Raw genomic sequence first — 15,439 nt, forward strand, 5'->3', positions numbered from 1 at the left:
CAATCTTTATGTCTTTAACCTTCCAGATATTCATAGCATTCTGCCAATTTTACCTAGCTTTAAATTTTCAGTTGCAGAGGATAGTAACAATATCCGTGCTTTTAACTGCCAACAAATAGTTCTTGCAGACGGTTGTTTTCTGAAAAGCTGCCTGTGGGTTGTGCAAAGCAATTAAAATCACTGCCTTTTTCATCTACAGCCCAAGGCTATATTGGCAGGAGATTTTGAGAAGTTCCACACATCTGGAGAACACCGAGTTAAGACGGACTTTTGAAGCCCTCTTACAAATCCCACATGGCATAATCCTCTCACTTCTATTGAAGATTATGGGCTGCCAATCAGCAGATTAGCAAATCTTATCCTGAAACACTCTTAAGAATACAATGAAATGGTACTGGTTCACCTCTGCAGAAGTTGGAAAGGTTATCCAGAAATTCTTATTTGCTCTTTCACCACAGACCACAGGATGGCAGCAGCAACACACCAATCGGTTTTGTTCTGTTTTCATTCCAGAACAGAATAAATAACCAGTTCCACGAACGTCCTAACCACTAGGGAGATCTGTCGGTATTACTAATAAGCCTTCTTCTAGTCTACTCTAAAGACTAGAAGATAATAAAGAATCATTCGGTAAACAAACACGGTTAAGATCTCTTCAAAGCATAACAACAACAACAACAACAACAACAACAACAATAAAGAAGAAGAAGAAGAAGAAGAAGAAGAAGAAGAAGAAGAAGAAGAAGAAGAAGAAGAAGAAGAAGAAGAAGAAGAAGAAGAAGAAGAAGAAGAAGTTGGAAGGGACCTTGGGGGTCATCTAGTCCAACCCACTGTTCAGGCAGGAAACCCTATACCAGGGTTAGGCAACCTTGGCTCTTTTATGACTCGTGGACCAATGCCCAGAATTCCTCAGCCAGCCATGCCCGGCTGAGGAATTCTGGGAGTTGAAGTCCACAAGTCATAAAAGGTCCAAGTTTGAAGACACCTGTTCTACATCAACACATCTGGAGAATGCCGAGTTAAGACGGACTTCTGAAGCCCCCTCGCTTCTACTGAAGGTGATGAGCTGTCAACCAGCACATTGGCAAATCTTATCCAACCTTGGCAACTTTAAGACTTGTGAGCTTTAATTCCCAGAATTCCCTAGCCAGCATGCTGCCCGGAGAATTATGGGAGTTGAAGTCCACATATCTTAAAATTGCTAAGGTTGTAAAAGACTCACTTATATAGACAGAATATGAGTTCTCCTGCTAGCAAATGACAAGTATCCTAAACCAAGTTGATGGGAGTGGAAGAAAGGAAAGTTGGATGAGGTGGATAGATAGGATGAAGGAGATGTTTAGAACTTCCTCAGGAGAATGTTTATGGCGATTCTCAGTCATCCAGGTCATAGTTGTCTCATAAAGGAGCTTTTTCAAAAGGCAACTGGATTGTTTTTTCCCTGAGGAAGAAGTTTCACTTCTAACTTTCAAGATCCTACTAAAGGCAAATCAGGATGGGGAATGTCTACTGGAGATCCTCAATCATCCAGATCACGATTGCCCCAAAGCTGCTTTTCCAAAAGGCAGCTGGACTCTCTTGGTTTCTCCCTGGAAAACCTTTCACTTCTCATCCAAGAAGCTTCTTCAGTTCATGGAAGAAGCTTCTTGGATGAAAAGCTAAACATTTTCAAAGGAAAGAGGGAGAGAAAAAAAGGGTCCACTTGCCTTTTGGAAAAGAAAAAATAAACGTGTTTGGGTCAACATGGTGAGCATTTGCTATCAACGATCTAGCCAGGCTAGAAAGACACTTAGCAAAATAAAACCCCGGGACTCAGGAGGAATTAGCATTGGAAATAAAACGACAGTCTTTTTTTCCTAGAGTCGGGCTTGCAAGGACAATCCGTTCGGAGAAGAAACAGAGCATCCTTGTCTCCTTCTCAAACGTAGCCTCTCCGGCACGTTTGCAGACTTGGATGTGGCAATGCCAAACATTTAGCCTAGCCAGCTGGAAGGAGAGAGACAAAAAAAGGGAACCCTCCACTCGGCTCAAGGAGGATTCGAAGGCATCCTGACTCCACCCCAGTCCCTCTTGTCTCTCCCGTCCCACTCTTTGTGACATAAAAGAAAGAGTTGACACTCAGGGGGAAGCAGCATGGGGCAACAGCTCCCGGAGGGCTCCCCAAAATCCTGCAAGGAGGATGTAAGTCCGTTCCTTGGCTTTTTTTGGGGGGGTGGGGGGTGGGAGGGCAGGTCTTGGGGGAGATGCACCCAAAGAGCGATTGTTTGGTGCCCCATAACTAAGGAGACATTTCCTGAAAGTGAGAACAATTAATTAGTGGGACAGCCTGCCTCCAGAAGTTGTGGCTGCTCCATCCCTGGAGGTTTTCAGGAAAAGACTGGACAGTCCTTTGTCTGCCATGGTATAGGGTCTCCTGCTTGAGGAGGAGGTTGGACTAGAGGACCTCCAAGGTCCCTCCTAGCCCTCTGATTCTATAATTCGATAGTGTGGCTTGTCTGAAACTAGCTTTGCCTGAAGACTTCTCTCCTCCTTCTGTGTCTCAGGCTTACGCTTCAAATGTCAAGAAAGGGTTCTCCGAAAGACTCCAGGTTTGGGCTGCGTTAACTTTCGTTCTGCTCCTCTCCCTCACCTTGACCGTTCTGGGTGTCTCCTATTTTTGGAAACCTGCTCCTCCTAAAAAGGTACGTTCTATTCTCAGGATTATATCGAAGAGATATTTTAAAGCGGGGAGGAGGGGGGTGAGTGGATATTTCTATCCCACGCTTTAAAAAAAGATGCAGAGAAACTTTGTCAAAGTTTTATGCTGTGCTGCCGTTTCTTTTGGCGGCGTGATCTTAGCTGTGGAAAGGCAGAGATTTCTTTCTCAGCACAGTTTAATTGTGAGAAGTTCCTTTCCATTTTGTTTCAATTAACTTGCCAGGAACTGGAGGAGAAGCCCTCTCCATCAAGGCGTTAAAGAAGTCACTTGCTTGGGGAAAGTGACTGATCTCTAGCCAATTTAAATTGGACTTTCCTGAGTTGGCAGCTGAAAAGGCTGAGAACTTGCTATATTTATCCAGTCATTTTATGGAATAATGATGAGAATTACTTTCTGCCAATACTACCCCAACGGCATTGGGGATATGGTGGCTAAGGAACTGGGCTTGCTTAAAAAGACTTGGGTTCTAATCCACCCTGAGCCACAGAAATTCTCTGGGTCAACGGGAGACAGTTATTCTCTGAGAATCTACCTCAGAGGGTAGGTTTTTTGGGGGGAAATTGAACATTGAAATACTATATGCCAAACTCTACATGTAGAAACGCCCAAATTTAGGCTGCAGTACAAAATCTGCAGAGCAAATAATTAGCCAGGAATGGTTTCCAGTTAGACCTGAATTCTGCCATCAGACTTCCTTTTTAAATACAAGGTGTTTTTTTTTTACATCAAATGTACCGTGGTCCCATAATTTAATTAACCATTTTTCCACAGAAGGTCTTTCCAATATATATGCACACCACCCAAAGTATTATAACCCTGCAGAATATTTATGAAGTGACGCAGCTCTTTATTTATTTTTTTAAAGTTAAAACCAGATTAATTGATTTGGAAGCCCATTCTTCTCAAGTCAGTTCTGCTACTATCCATAAAGGCAGCCGAGAAATGTCCAAAAACTGGCTGGCTGGGCAGTCCTGCCTCCGCTGGCTTCCCTGTCCAAGTCCAGCATCTGTTTGCAATAAGCTGCTGCTGTTCAAGAGGCAGGTCTGCAAAAACCATTTGCATTCCAGTCTCCTGCAACCCGTGCTATTATTACTGGAGAGGAGAGGCCACACTGGTAACTTGGTGTACCCACGTAGGTGCCAGCAAATTAAAAAGAAAAATCAAAAAGATCTTAGGAGATAGACAAATTTGCATGTGCATAATCGATTGCCTGTTCCTTTTTTATTCAGTAATCAGTATGTTATCAATCAATCAATCAATCAGGTCTTGCCTGTCTGAAGACTGTGGCATGTCATTCAAAGGACACCTGGTGCTCTTGTCCTGAGAAAGGTTGGACAGCCCTGCTGTAGACTTTTACTATCCATCAGGATAGAGCTGGAAGAGAGACCTTGGAGATCTTCTAGATCTAATTCAACCCCCTGCTCAAGCAGGAGACACCATACCATTTCAGAGAAGTAGCTGTCCAGTCTCTTCTTAAAAACCTCCAGTGGTGAAGCATCCACAACTTCTGGAGGCAAGCTGTTCCACTGCTTAATTGTCCTCACTGTTAGGAAGTTTCTCCTTAATTCCAGGTTGCTTCCCTCCTTGATTGGTTTCCATCCCTTGTTTCTTATCTTATCTTGTACACAACATACCTTTTTCCATCTTCCTCCATGTTGTCTTCTTTCACGGAAGAGTTCGACGTTCCATGCAAATCCAGGAAATTGGGTAGTTCAGAACTGACGTGGTTAAGTGTATCCTTGCAAATGTGCTTGCAGTCAAAGATGGGGGATTTTTGGCTCTCCAGATATTGTTGAACGCTAATTCCAATCACCAGTCAGCTGTCCTGGATAATGGGAGTTGTGGTGCAACATCTAGCAGGCCAGCTCCTCTCCCCTGCTTTAAATCATCCCAGTGGAACAGTCACATCTCAGCATCAGGAAACTACTGTTTGCCCAGCCATCTGTAGCACTTTCCAGAAAAAACAAATTGCACAAAAGTCTGGTTTCAAATGTCGTTTAAGCAAACAACGCACACACAAAAAAGGGACAGCCGAACAATTTGAAAATAAAATCACTTTCATCCTTGTCCCAAAAAGTAAATATGGAGGGAAGGAGAAGAACTTCATACTTTCATTCCGGAGAACGGTGGACTTTGGCCAAAATGCTGAAGTGAAGGGCAGGAAGAAGATATCCACCATTAACCCAACAGATCAGTGTTTCATTCAGGCTTCTTCCGTTTATGTTAATTGCCCTGTGACATCTTTAGGGTCATAAGCATCAGTGGTTTGCACAAGGAAGTAGCGAATCCCATCGTTCCAAAATACAGACTTGGTTCACAGGTCACAGGAAAATGCTCTATTACATTGTCAGTCACAATTCATTGACTAAAGCAAACTGGGCTGGGTTTGCACAATACAGGTAGCCCTCAATTACAACACTTCCATTTAGCAACCGTTCAAAGTTACAGCAGCACTGTGACTATTTTTCACACAACCGTCAGAGCATCGCCCTGATCACGTGCTCAAAATTCAGACACTTGGTAACTTGGCTCATATTTATGACGGGTGCAGTGGACAAAAAAACATTCCAAAGCACCAGAGGGCAGGACAAGAAACAATGGATGGAAACTAATCAAGGAGAGAAGCAACCTGGAATTAAGGAGAAACTTCCTACAATGAGGACAATTAACTAGTGGAACAGCTTGCCTCCAGAAATCGTGGGTGCTCCATCACTGGAGGCTTTTAAGAAAATACTGGACAGCTACTTCTCTGAAATGGTATAGGTTCTCCTGGTTGAGCAGGGGGTTGAACTAGAAGATCTTCAAGGTCTCTTGCAGCTCTATTCTGATTGATAGGAAGAGTCTACATCAGGGGTGTCCAACCTTTCTCAGGACAAGAGCAGCAGGTGTCCTTCGAATGACATGTTACAGTCTTCAGACCGGCAAGCAGAGCTAGGAATAACACTGCACCCAGGATAATAAATCCATTTTCATTTTCATTTCTAATTAATTAGCATTGAATTAAGCTAATTAAATCTCATTAATATGACAACTCCCTGTGCATTTCATCATCTTCTCTTTCTGATGCATTAAACATTGCAATTTGGGGGAGATATTTTTAGAGGTCCCTGGGGACTGGTGCTGTGTGTTCAGGCCATAAACAAAATTCCTGCTGCTCAGGATAACAGCAACTTTATTGCCTCAGAACCAAATAGGGTTTGTACAAAAACTGTTCTTCTTGCAGCTTATATATCCTCTCTCTCAGAGCTTGGTCACAATTCTGCTTTAGCAGGACCCAAAAGAAAAAGAATGAAATCAAGTTAGCCATAAAAGTAACCCCCACAAAAAAGAAAGTTCCTTGCATAGAAAGTTTGAATTTCAAGATCTTTTTCCAGTCTGTCTTCAGATGCCACTAAGTCTGGTCTAAAGCACAATCTGTCCTCAGGGATTATCTGATGAGGCAACCTAACTGCTTCCCCCCCCCCCCCAAGAATCTACCTTCAACTTTCCATATTGTAAAACCTGTTGGTTTGGACTTTGAAGAATTCACTAATGGTCTGAAGGGAACAAAGGCTGCAGTTCTGATGAAAAGGATGCCAGTCTGAATCTTTGCATAGAATATTTTCTTCTTTCCTTGTAGCCTGCTGAGTTCAAAATGGGTTTTTTCCCCCTGAAAATGTTTCACATCTCATCCAAGAAGCTTCTTCAATTCTATCTGAAGAACTGGGGTTAGAGCTGAAGAAGCTTCTTGGATGAGAAACGAAACATTTTCAAGGGGGGGAAAAAACAAGAAAATCCTGCTGCCTTTGGGACAAAGTGGGTGACTCTGTACATTATATAGCCATGGTTTGTTTTCACCGGGTCTTGTTCAAAAAGCCACAATTGGCAGGATGCCCATAACTGACAGAGCCTTGGTGGAGCAGTGGGCTAATGCCTCCTTAAGTAACACCAGCTGCCTGCAATTAGTGCAGGTTCGCATCCCACCAGGCTCAAGGTTGACTCAGCCTTCCATCCTTCCGAGGTAGGTAAAATGAGGACCCAGATTGTTGGGGGCAATTAAGCTGACTTTGTAATAATGCCGCTTGGGGTGTGTGTGAAAGCCCTAATAAGCAGGCATATACATAGAATGAAGGCTACTGCTAAGCTTGTAAGCCGCCCTGAGTCTTCGGAGAAGGGCGGGATATAAATGGAATTAAAATAAAATAAAATAAATAATAAACTTCTTAACTAAACTATGCAAGGCTTAATGTGATCAGCCATTGCACTGAATTCCTACTCTCCCCAATCTGTTTTTCAGATTTATGAATTGGAGCATATGTTTGTCAGCAACATGGAAAAACAGAAAATATTACTCAAGATCGATCCCCTCACCTGGACAGAGACCTTTTATACCGGCAAGGATCGTGAGGAAGTCCTTGAAATACATGATTTTAAGAATGTATGTATATCTATTTCCAAAGTTTAGTTAGGTCAGCCTGATTCACATCTTGGCTACAGTCTGCCTGAATAATCCACCTTGTTTAAAAGCAAAAAAGAAAAGAGAAAAAAAGCAAGGTGTCAATTTTCTGCACAGAATAAAGCAAACTGGCCAATTTTATGTTGTGCACTAAGCCACTAAACTACATTACAGCTTACGTCAATCGGTGGACCCAACAGGTCTGAGTCAAACCTGGAATTTCTTGATTCATAGTGGAGTCTCTTAACTAATATGCAATGCCAGTTTGTTTTAAAACAAAAATAAGAAGTCAGCAGGAAGGAGAAAATATTCATTATAACAGAAGGCATTAAAGCAAAGTGCCCGCGGTGAATCTTCTGAATCCGAGGCGTTTTTTATTTACTTTACATTCAGATGACAAATCAGAGGCATATAGAAGTATTTATAGATTTTATAGTATTTATAGACTACTGAGAATCTTTATTCATGCCCCACTTTTATTGCAACTGAAAATGTATGTGTGTATATGTATATAGGGAGGGAGGGACGCGGTGGCTCAGTGGGTTAGGACGCTGAGCTTGTCGATCAGAAGGTCGGCAGTTTGGCGGGTTGAATCCCAAGTGCCGCATAGCAGAGTAAGCGCCTGTTACTCGTCCCAGCTTCTGCCAACCTAGCAGTTCGAAAGCGCATAAAAATGCAAGTAGAAAAATAGGGACCACTACGGTGGGAAGGTAACAGCGTTCCGTGCGCCTTTGGCGTCTAGTCATGCCGGCCACATGACCACAGAGACGTCCTTAGACAAGCGCTGGCTCTTGTCTAAGGTCTGCAAAACATCTAAGCAGTTGGAGAATATTTATAGCTTTGAAACGGAGATGAGCACCGGCCCCTAGAGTCGGAAACAACTAGCACGCATGTGCGGGGGAACCTTTACCTTTACCTTTAGGGAGGGAGGGAGATAGGGAGAGACAGACAGACAGAGATACCTGAATTAAAATAATCGTGGGCTTGCAGATTTACCTCTGTTGCATTCATTTCCTCTCCCACCTTTACCTGGTTATATTTTTGCTTTTCTTTGCAGGGAATAACTGGCCTCTTTTTCAGGGGTGATCCCAAATGCTTTCTCCAAAACCAGATTAAAGGGATACCAGAAGCATCGGAGATGGAGATGGAGGCGCCCGAGGTATGCAGAAGGAAAGAATGTGCTGAATTAAATAAAGACTCTGGCCAGCTAGCAGATTTATAGCAGCTTGGAAAGGACAGAGGAGAGTAATCCCCAACTGGTTTTTAAATCACTCGCAGACCAGAGAGAGAGAGAATGAGGTTCGACATATGCTAAAGCTGAGCGGAGTCTTCCCTAAAGGGAAGATGGACTCAACCGTAAGGCCAAACGCAGCCAAGCTGAGATGATGGTAGCAAGGAAAGAATAAGTGAAATCTCATCCATATGACATTAATTGGTTTTCAATGTGCCTGTGTCCCTTTAATTGGACTTACTGCCTTCCCGTTTTTCCAAGCATCCCAGTCTTTTCCAATGATGTTTTGCCTTCAAACTTGGTCTGCAAAACATCTAAGCAGTTGGAGAATATTTATAGCTCAGGGCTGAAATGAGGAGTCTTTTGTGGCCCCTGAGCTTGCTTGATTTCTGGAGACGTTTCATTACCCAACTAGGTAACACCATCCGTGCTCGTATGGAGCAGGGTTTGCTCTCATATTCTAGTGCAGGGGTCTTCAAACTTGGCCTGTTTGTGATTGGTGGACTTCAACTCCCAGAATTCCTCAGCCAGGCACACTGGCTGAGGAATTCTGGGAGTTGAAGTCCACAAGTCATAAAAGGGCCATGTTTGAAGACCCCTGTTCTAGTGGCTTGCCCTGTCAGTGTTGGTGAGAGTGTTGGGTATAACACCAAGATTAACATTAGGCTAACAATCAAGAATTAAAAAATACCCCTATCAAGGACGTTTCAAACAAGCTAACAGTAAAAAGCCCTCCAAGATCATTCCCACCAATACTGACAGGGCACACCACTACAAACCAAGAACAAACCCCACTCCCTACTTGCACTGATGACATTATCTAATTTGGTAGTGAAATGTCTGCAAGAAAACAAGCAAGCTCAGAGAGCATCAAAAACATCTAAACTTTAGCTTAATTGGTCTCCCGGTGAACAGTCTGCTTTCATTTCAGCTAGGACTGGCCTGTCAACCATTTCTTCCAACATCTGTGGTCATTTCTCATTTCTTTCAGCCTTTTTGATCATTCAGTTTGCACAGACACGTGTGACAACAGGGAAAACCGTGGCCTCTACCTTTGTTGTCAGTGTGATGCCACCGTTCCTTTAATTGTTTGTTGATCTGTGTTATCCGCCTTGAATTCATTTCATTTCTGCAATGAATCGACTTAAAATGAAATTTATTTACTGGCCTGGCCCCAGGTTTGAGACTGCAATTCCCTACATGCCTTTCACAAGGCAGATACGAAGTTGAGCCAGATCAGAAAGCGAAAATTATACACAGTTCAGTAAGGAAAGGAAAAGAGAATTTCCCCAGCCTTACAGTGAGTTAGGAAGGCCGTATGAATCTTTTTGAAGAATTTGAAATGCTTCCACCCAGGTTACCTGTCACCTGGGCTGAGTTGCCATTTAGGAGACTCACCTGTCCCTTGATCCTTTCATGTGTATTCTCCCTTCCATTCTTTTCCCAGCCTCTCCCAATCTGGTTCTTAGCGCGGGCAACATTTGTTAGTCTGAGTTTATTTTCTTCCCAGGATGAATGCTTTGAGACACACAAGATGCCTCAAAGATAACTCAGATTTACAAGGCTGGATATTCTCTCCTGTTTTTTTAATTATTATTATTATTATTTATTTTATTCCGTTAGTAAACTCAGTCCTAGCCATAATGGTGTCTCACTGCAAACAACACAAGAAGAGAACTTTTAGGAAAGGGAAGATACAATGGAACTTTTCCTTACAAATCTACGTCCACCAATAAGTAGGCACCCTAGTTAAAATGCAACCTCTCTATTTTCAAAAATGTGCAAAGATTTTAAGGATCCCACCTTTTTTTAAAAAAAAAAAAAAGTTCAATCCCCGTTCAGAGTTCAAAGCGACAACCTTGTGAGAGCAAAACAGCCCTTCCGGAGGGTTGCTTCCATCAGAAGCGTTTTGAGGTGGAAAAAAAAAATTCCTCTTTTCCAATCTCAAAAACGCCTCCAACGGTGAACCAAACATCCTATTTCACACTCAAACTGGTGTGTCGAATCGCAAAGGGTTTCATGTTTCTGGCATCACACAGCAAATTGAGGGGGGGGGTCAGGAAAAGAAAAGAAAAGAAAAGAATATCTTTGCATTCCTGCAATAATCTGGCTGGCTCTGAGACACTTCGTTAGATGTGTCTTCCATTCTCATTTTGCTGAGGATTAAGCCAGAATTGCTGGGCTGCCTTACCTAGAGAATACGGCTTGTTTCATTCTGTCTTTCTTGTTTGGGAGCTAATGGATGAAGAAAGCACGCCATCATCTTTTGTGAGTGTGGCATACTTCTGTTTTTAGTCCAGGAAGAAGGAATGGTACTCCAGACAAAAAAAAAGAAAGAATATCCTGGAGAGGAAAGATGTGGCCGAAGCGCTGCACCAGCGTAATACATTTGGCATGAGAATTATGTCCTGTCTTGCAGGCAGAAGAAATAGCAGCCACCTATTTTGACCAGTCGGTGCTCTGGGTTCCAGGAGAGAAAGCCATTGAAAATAAAGATTTTCTGAAGGATTCCAAGATGTTTGACCTCTGCAAAAACGTCACTGCATATTGGATCCATCCAACTCTGCTAAGACGTAAGGCTAAGGCATGACTAGAACTCACCGTCTCTTGGTTTCTAGCTTGGTACCTTCACCACTAGACCTCTTTCTAAAGGGTAGGAAAAAGTGGTCATGTGACCGCATGGAGGGGCCAGCTGTCAGAACTTTGGAAGCCGGTCATAAGGCGCCCTGGGAGGTCTGTCATAACTTCAAACGTCCCTAAGCAACTGGTCATAAGTCAAGGACTATCTGTAGCTTTCCTTCCTCCCCTCTCACCCACCTTATGGATATTTTTTGCAGAACACATTTAAGCATGGCTAAGCGGACTATAGTAGGGACGTGGTGGCTTGTCGATCAGAAGGTCGGCAGTTTGGCGGGTCGAAACCCGAGTGCCGCATAACAGAGTGAGCGCCTGTTACTCGTCCCAGCTTCTGCCAACCTAGCAGTTCGAAAGCACGTAAAAATGCAAGTAGAAAAATAGGGACCACTCCGGTGGGAAGGTAACAGCGTTCCGTGAGCCTTTGGTGTCTAGTCATGCCGGCCACATGACCACAGAGACGTCCTCGGACAAGCGCTGGCTCTTCGGCTTTGAAACGGAGATGAGCACCGGCCCCTAGAGTCGGAAACGACTAGCACGCATGTGCGGAGGAACCTTTACCTTTACCTTTTTAAGCGGACTATATTTTACTCGTTTAACCCTATAAAGGAAAATATTTGTAGCTCAGCATTGAAATGGGGGGTCCTTGGTGCTCTCTGAACTTGCAGACATTTCATTACCCAACTAGGTAACATCATCAGTGCTAGAAGGGAGTGTGGTTTGGGGGAGGAGAAGGAGGAGGACTATGGGATCCTTGGTGCTCTCTGAACTTAGTTCTTTTCTTGCAGATGTTTCATTACCCAAACTAGGGAACATCATCAGTGCTGGTAAGGTACCTATTAGCTCTGATGTTACCTAGTTTGGGTTATGAAACAACTGCAAGAGAACAACCAAATTCAGAGAGCACCAAGGACCTCTCATTGTTTAATCCTATTTCCTAGGGTTGCCTAACACACTGAATCGTAAAGTACTATGACAGATGAATTCATATTACTTGCTGGGTAAATTGTGGGGTTCAAACACCACCTAATCACCTGAAATCACCAAGTTTAAGGTAATTTGAAAGATTTGAAACTGACAAGAGCAGAGACAGACACGTCCAGCCACCCTTGATGGCTCTCTGATGATTTCTGTAAATTGCTTGGAAAAAATTTAAGCAACAAAGCTGCCAGAAATATTTTAAATGCAGCAAGGCTTTGCATCATTAAGCCAACAATGCTTTCCATCATATTCTGAAGTGGCGTTTGGAATCATGGAGGGCTGGATGAGCTTAGTCAAGGCGAAAATTAAATCCCGAACAGCAGAGATGCTCTGGATTAAGAAACTGACCAGCCTGTGAGCAGCAGCAGCGATTTTTCTATTCTATTCTATTCTATTCTATTCTATTCTATTTTATTATTATTATTATTATTATTATTATTATTATTATTATTATTATTATTATTATTATTAATTTTATTTGTATACCGCCCTTCTCCCGAAGGACTCAGGGCGGTGAGTCTTATTCTTATTCTTATTCTTATTATTCCATTCCATTATTCCAGTCCATTCCATTCCATTCCACTATTCTATTCTATTCTATTCAGCACCCAAAGGCTTGGAATCAATGGATGGAAACTAACCAAGGAGAGAAGCAACCTAGAACGAAGGAGAAATTTCTTGGCAGTGAGAACAATTAATCAGTGGAACAACCTGCCTCCAGAAGTTGTGGGTGCTCCCACACTGGAAGGTTTTAAGAAGGAGACTGGACAAGGATTTGTCTGAAATGGTATACGGTCTCCTGCCTAAGCAGGGGGTTGGACTAGATGACCTCCAAGGTCCTTTTCCAACACTGCTATTTTGTTATTCTGATTATGGATCTCTCACACTTAGATCCAGACCTTGTTGACTTTGAAAAAGGAAACGAGGATCCGATTCCCATGAATGAGCAAAACCAAGTGGAGGATCAGCAGCGACGCCAGTCATCGGGCAAGGAAGAAAGCCAAGGCCCCAAACGCCACGCTCGGCAGCTGACTGAAGAAGACTTACCAGTGAACGACTACGTAAGTCTTTGGCATTAAAAAAAAACAGGCATTGTCACAATTTGTGCCCAGCCTCCAGCCAAGTGGAATTTTTAGCAATCTTTTCTACAGAGCTAGAAGGTCCCGCTCCTTCAGTTAAGCAGTCCTCCCCGCCACCACCACCAACAATCCTCGGAAAGTATGCTCAAAATTCCTTGCTTCAAAGCATTGTGAAATCTGAAAGAACGCAGCCGTCGGGAGAGGCCAGAATAGCAAAAGATGAGCGCTATGAATTTGCACCCGAAAGCAAGAGTAGGGGAAGGAAATAACAAAGGGACGAGTAAGAGAGTTGTTGCGATGGAGAGGGAGGGGTATGTTGCATCTTTCCCTTTCCAGAAACTACTGACATGGAGGGGGGGAAAGGTGCAAGAACAGATGCAGCATTGCGGTGACATACAAGGACACGACTCGTAAGGAATAAAGGAAGCAGCCTTAGAGCAGATCCAATTATCTACCTCGCAAGCTCAGTCTTTCCCTATTTTGACTAGCTGGGACTCTCTAGCTAATCTTGGAGAGGGTAGATATAATCCATCATCTTGGTCCTCCTGCCCACAGAACAGGAGCAACAATTACGATGTCGTCCCAATAACTGGGTTTACAGACGGCAGTTAAATCATTGTGAAATCTGCTTGGCTTCAGCAGTGAGCAACTAGTGAATGTAAGACACCAAAGCAAGAATCAAAAAAGTAGCATGATGTGAAGTTTAGCACTATATTCCGATTCACATTCGGTGCGTTTCTTTAGCCACAGTGTATTTGTTGATTGGCTTAGCCCCTTGTGTAAGCTCAACCAAAGACTTTCTGACAGATTTGCACTTGGTGGGAACCCATCAGCACGTTGCACAGGACAGGGATGTCCTTGGAGACTTTTAAGATTTGTGGACTTCAACTCCCAAAGTTCCTCAGTCAGCCGTGTTGGCTGCAGAATTCTGGGACTTGAAGTCCACAAGTCTTAAAAGTTGCCAAGGTTGGAGACCCCTGTCCTTTGGGATGTGCCGATGGATTCCCACAAAGTGCAAATCCGTGGCTGGCTGAGGAACTCTCGGAGTTGCAAGTCAACAAGTCTTACAAGTTGCAGAGCCCTGCCGTAGATCATTGTGGCCCCGCTTCTAACTTTTCCTAGGCAAGCCGGCTTCTAGCTTCTGGCTGGTCAACAAGTTCAGGCCATTGTTCCTAACGCATGAACCTTCCTCCTTTGCCATCCCTAGACCGAGAACGGCCTCGAGTTCCACCCCCTTTGGGATGAGAGAGGATACTGCTGCGCCCGCTGCCGCCGAGCCCACCGCTACTGTCGCAGGATATGCGAGCCGCTACTAGGATACTACCCATATCCCTACTGCTATCAGGGAGGGCGGGTGATCTGCCGTACAATCATGCCTTGCAACTGGTGGATAGCGCGGATGTTAGGGCGAGTGTAAGCAATAATGCCGCTTGGGGTGTGTGTGAAAGCCCTAATAAGCAGGCATATACATAGAATGAAGGCTACTGCTAAGCTTGTAAGCCGCCCTGAGTCTTCGGAGAAGGGCGGGATATAAATGGAATTAAAATAAAAATAAAAAAAATAAAAGTAATAAAAATAAGCTTAGTGCAGTCCCAGGTCCATTCTGGCCGTCTCCCTGTAGAATTCTCTTGTAATTCTCTTAAAGGCCATTAGCATAATGTACGTGTACGTTTCTGCTACAACCACCTGGGTGGCCCAGATGCAATTATCTCCTGATAATCCTCTCTTGCATTTTTCCCAAACTGTATGCTTTACGCAAGCCATTTCTCCAGATCATTTTTTTCCCCTGTGCCTTTGCCCCTCGGATATATTGTTCGGTGTAAACCTTTCTGCAAAGTACTCAAGTGGGTGACTGTTTTTTAAGCAGCAAAAAGTGCACTGCAATCTAAGTGAAGGGGTTTGTTTGTTTGTTTTTTGGAATGCAAGCATTAGCTCATTTTAGTCTGCTGGTTCACAAACTGCAAATCAGATTGATTCCTATACAAAAGGGAAAATTAAAGGCCATTCAGGGTCTGCTGATGTTGCCAAACTAGAACCAAGCATGGCCATCCCATAGCTCAGGGGTAGGCAACCTCAGCTCTTTTATGACTCATGGACTTCAACTCCCAGAATTCCTGAGCCAGCCAAGCTGGCTCAGGAATTCTGGGAATTGAAGTCCATGAGTCATAAAAGAGCCGAGGTTGCCTACCCCTGCCACAGCTGAAAAGAACAAGTATCTTACACCAGCATTCTCCTAAAAAGCCGCAAGAGGGCATTCTTTAACTGGAAATAAACAGGGTTGGCTCAATATCAGAAAAAGCTAGAAGTACATTTTGCAAAGTATGCCCCAAACTGTGCTTTTGCAGTTTCAATAGGATCTTATTTTGCCCCAAACCCCAAAA

The 15,439-nt window shown here is 43.5% G+C and overlaps 1 protein-coding gene across 1 annotated transcript; it reads left to right on the forward strand.

The window, feature by feature from the left end:
• Positions 1 to 2,123: 2,123 nt before the first annotated feature.
• Positions 2,124 to 14,875, forward strand: TNMD (tenomodulin). Its single transcript, XM_083372372.1, has 7 exons — positions 2,124 to 2,181; positions 2,544 to 2,681; positions 6,975 to 7,115; positions 8,191 to 8,292; positions 10,784 to 10,937; positions 12,871 to 13,040; positions 14,266 to 14,875. The coding sequence occupies exons 1-7, from the start codon at positions 2,134 to 2,136 to the stop codon at positions 14,473 to 14,475; spliced, it is 963 nt and encodes a 320-aa protein (XP_083228498.1). The 5' UTR covers positions 2,124 to 2,133; the 3' UTR covers positions 14,476 to 14,875.
• The last annotated feature ends 564 nt before the right edge of the window (positions 14,876 to 15,439 follow it).

The sequence above is a fragment of the Vipera ursinii genome (genome assembly GCF_947247035.1).
Source record: "Vipera ursinii genome assembly, chromosome: 12".
In the NCBI taxonomy this organism is placed as follows: domain Eukaryota; kingdom Metazoa; phylum Chordata; class Lepidosauria; order Squamata; family Viperidae; genus Vipera; species Vipera ursinii.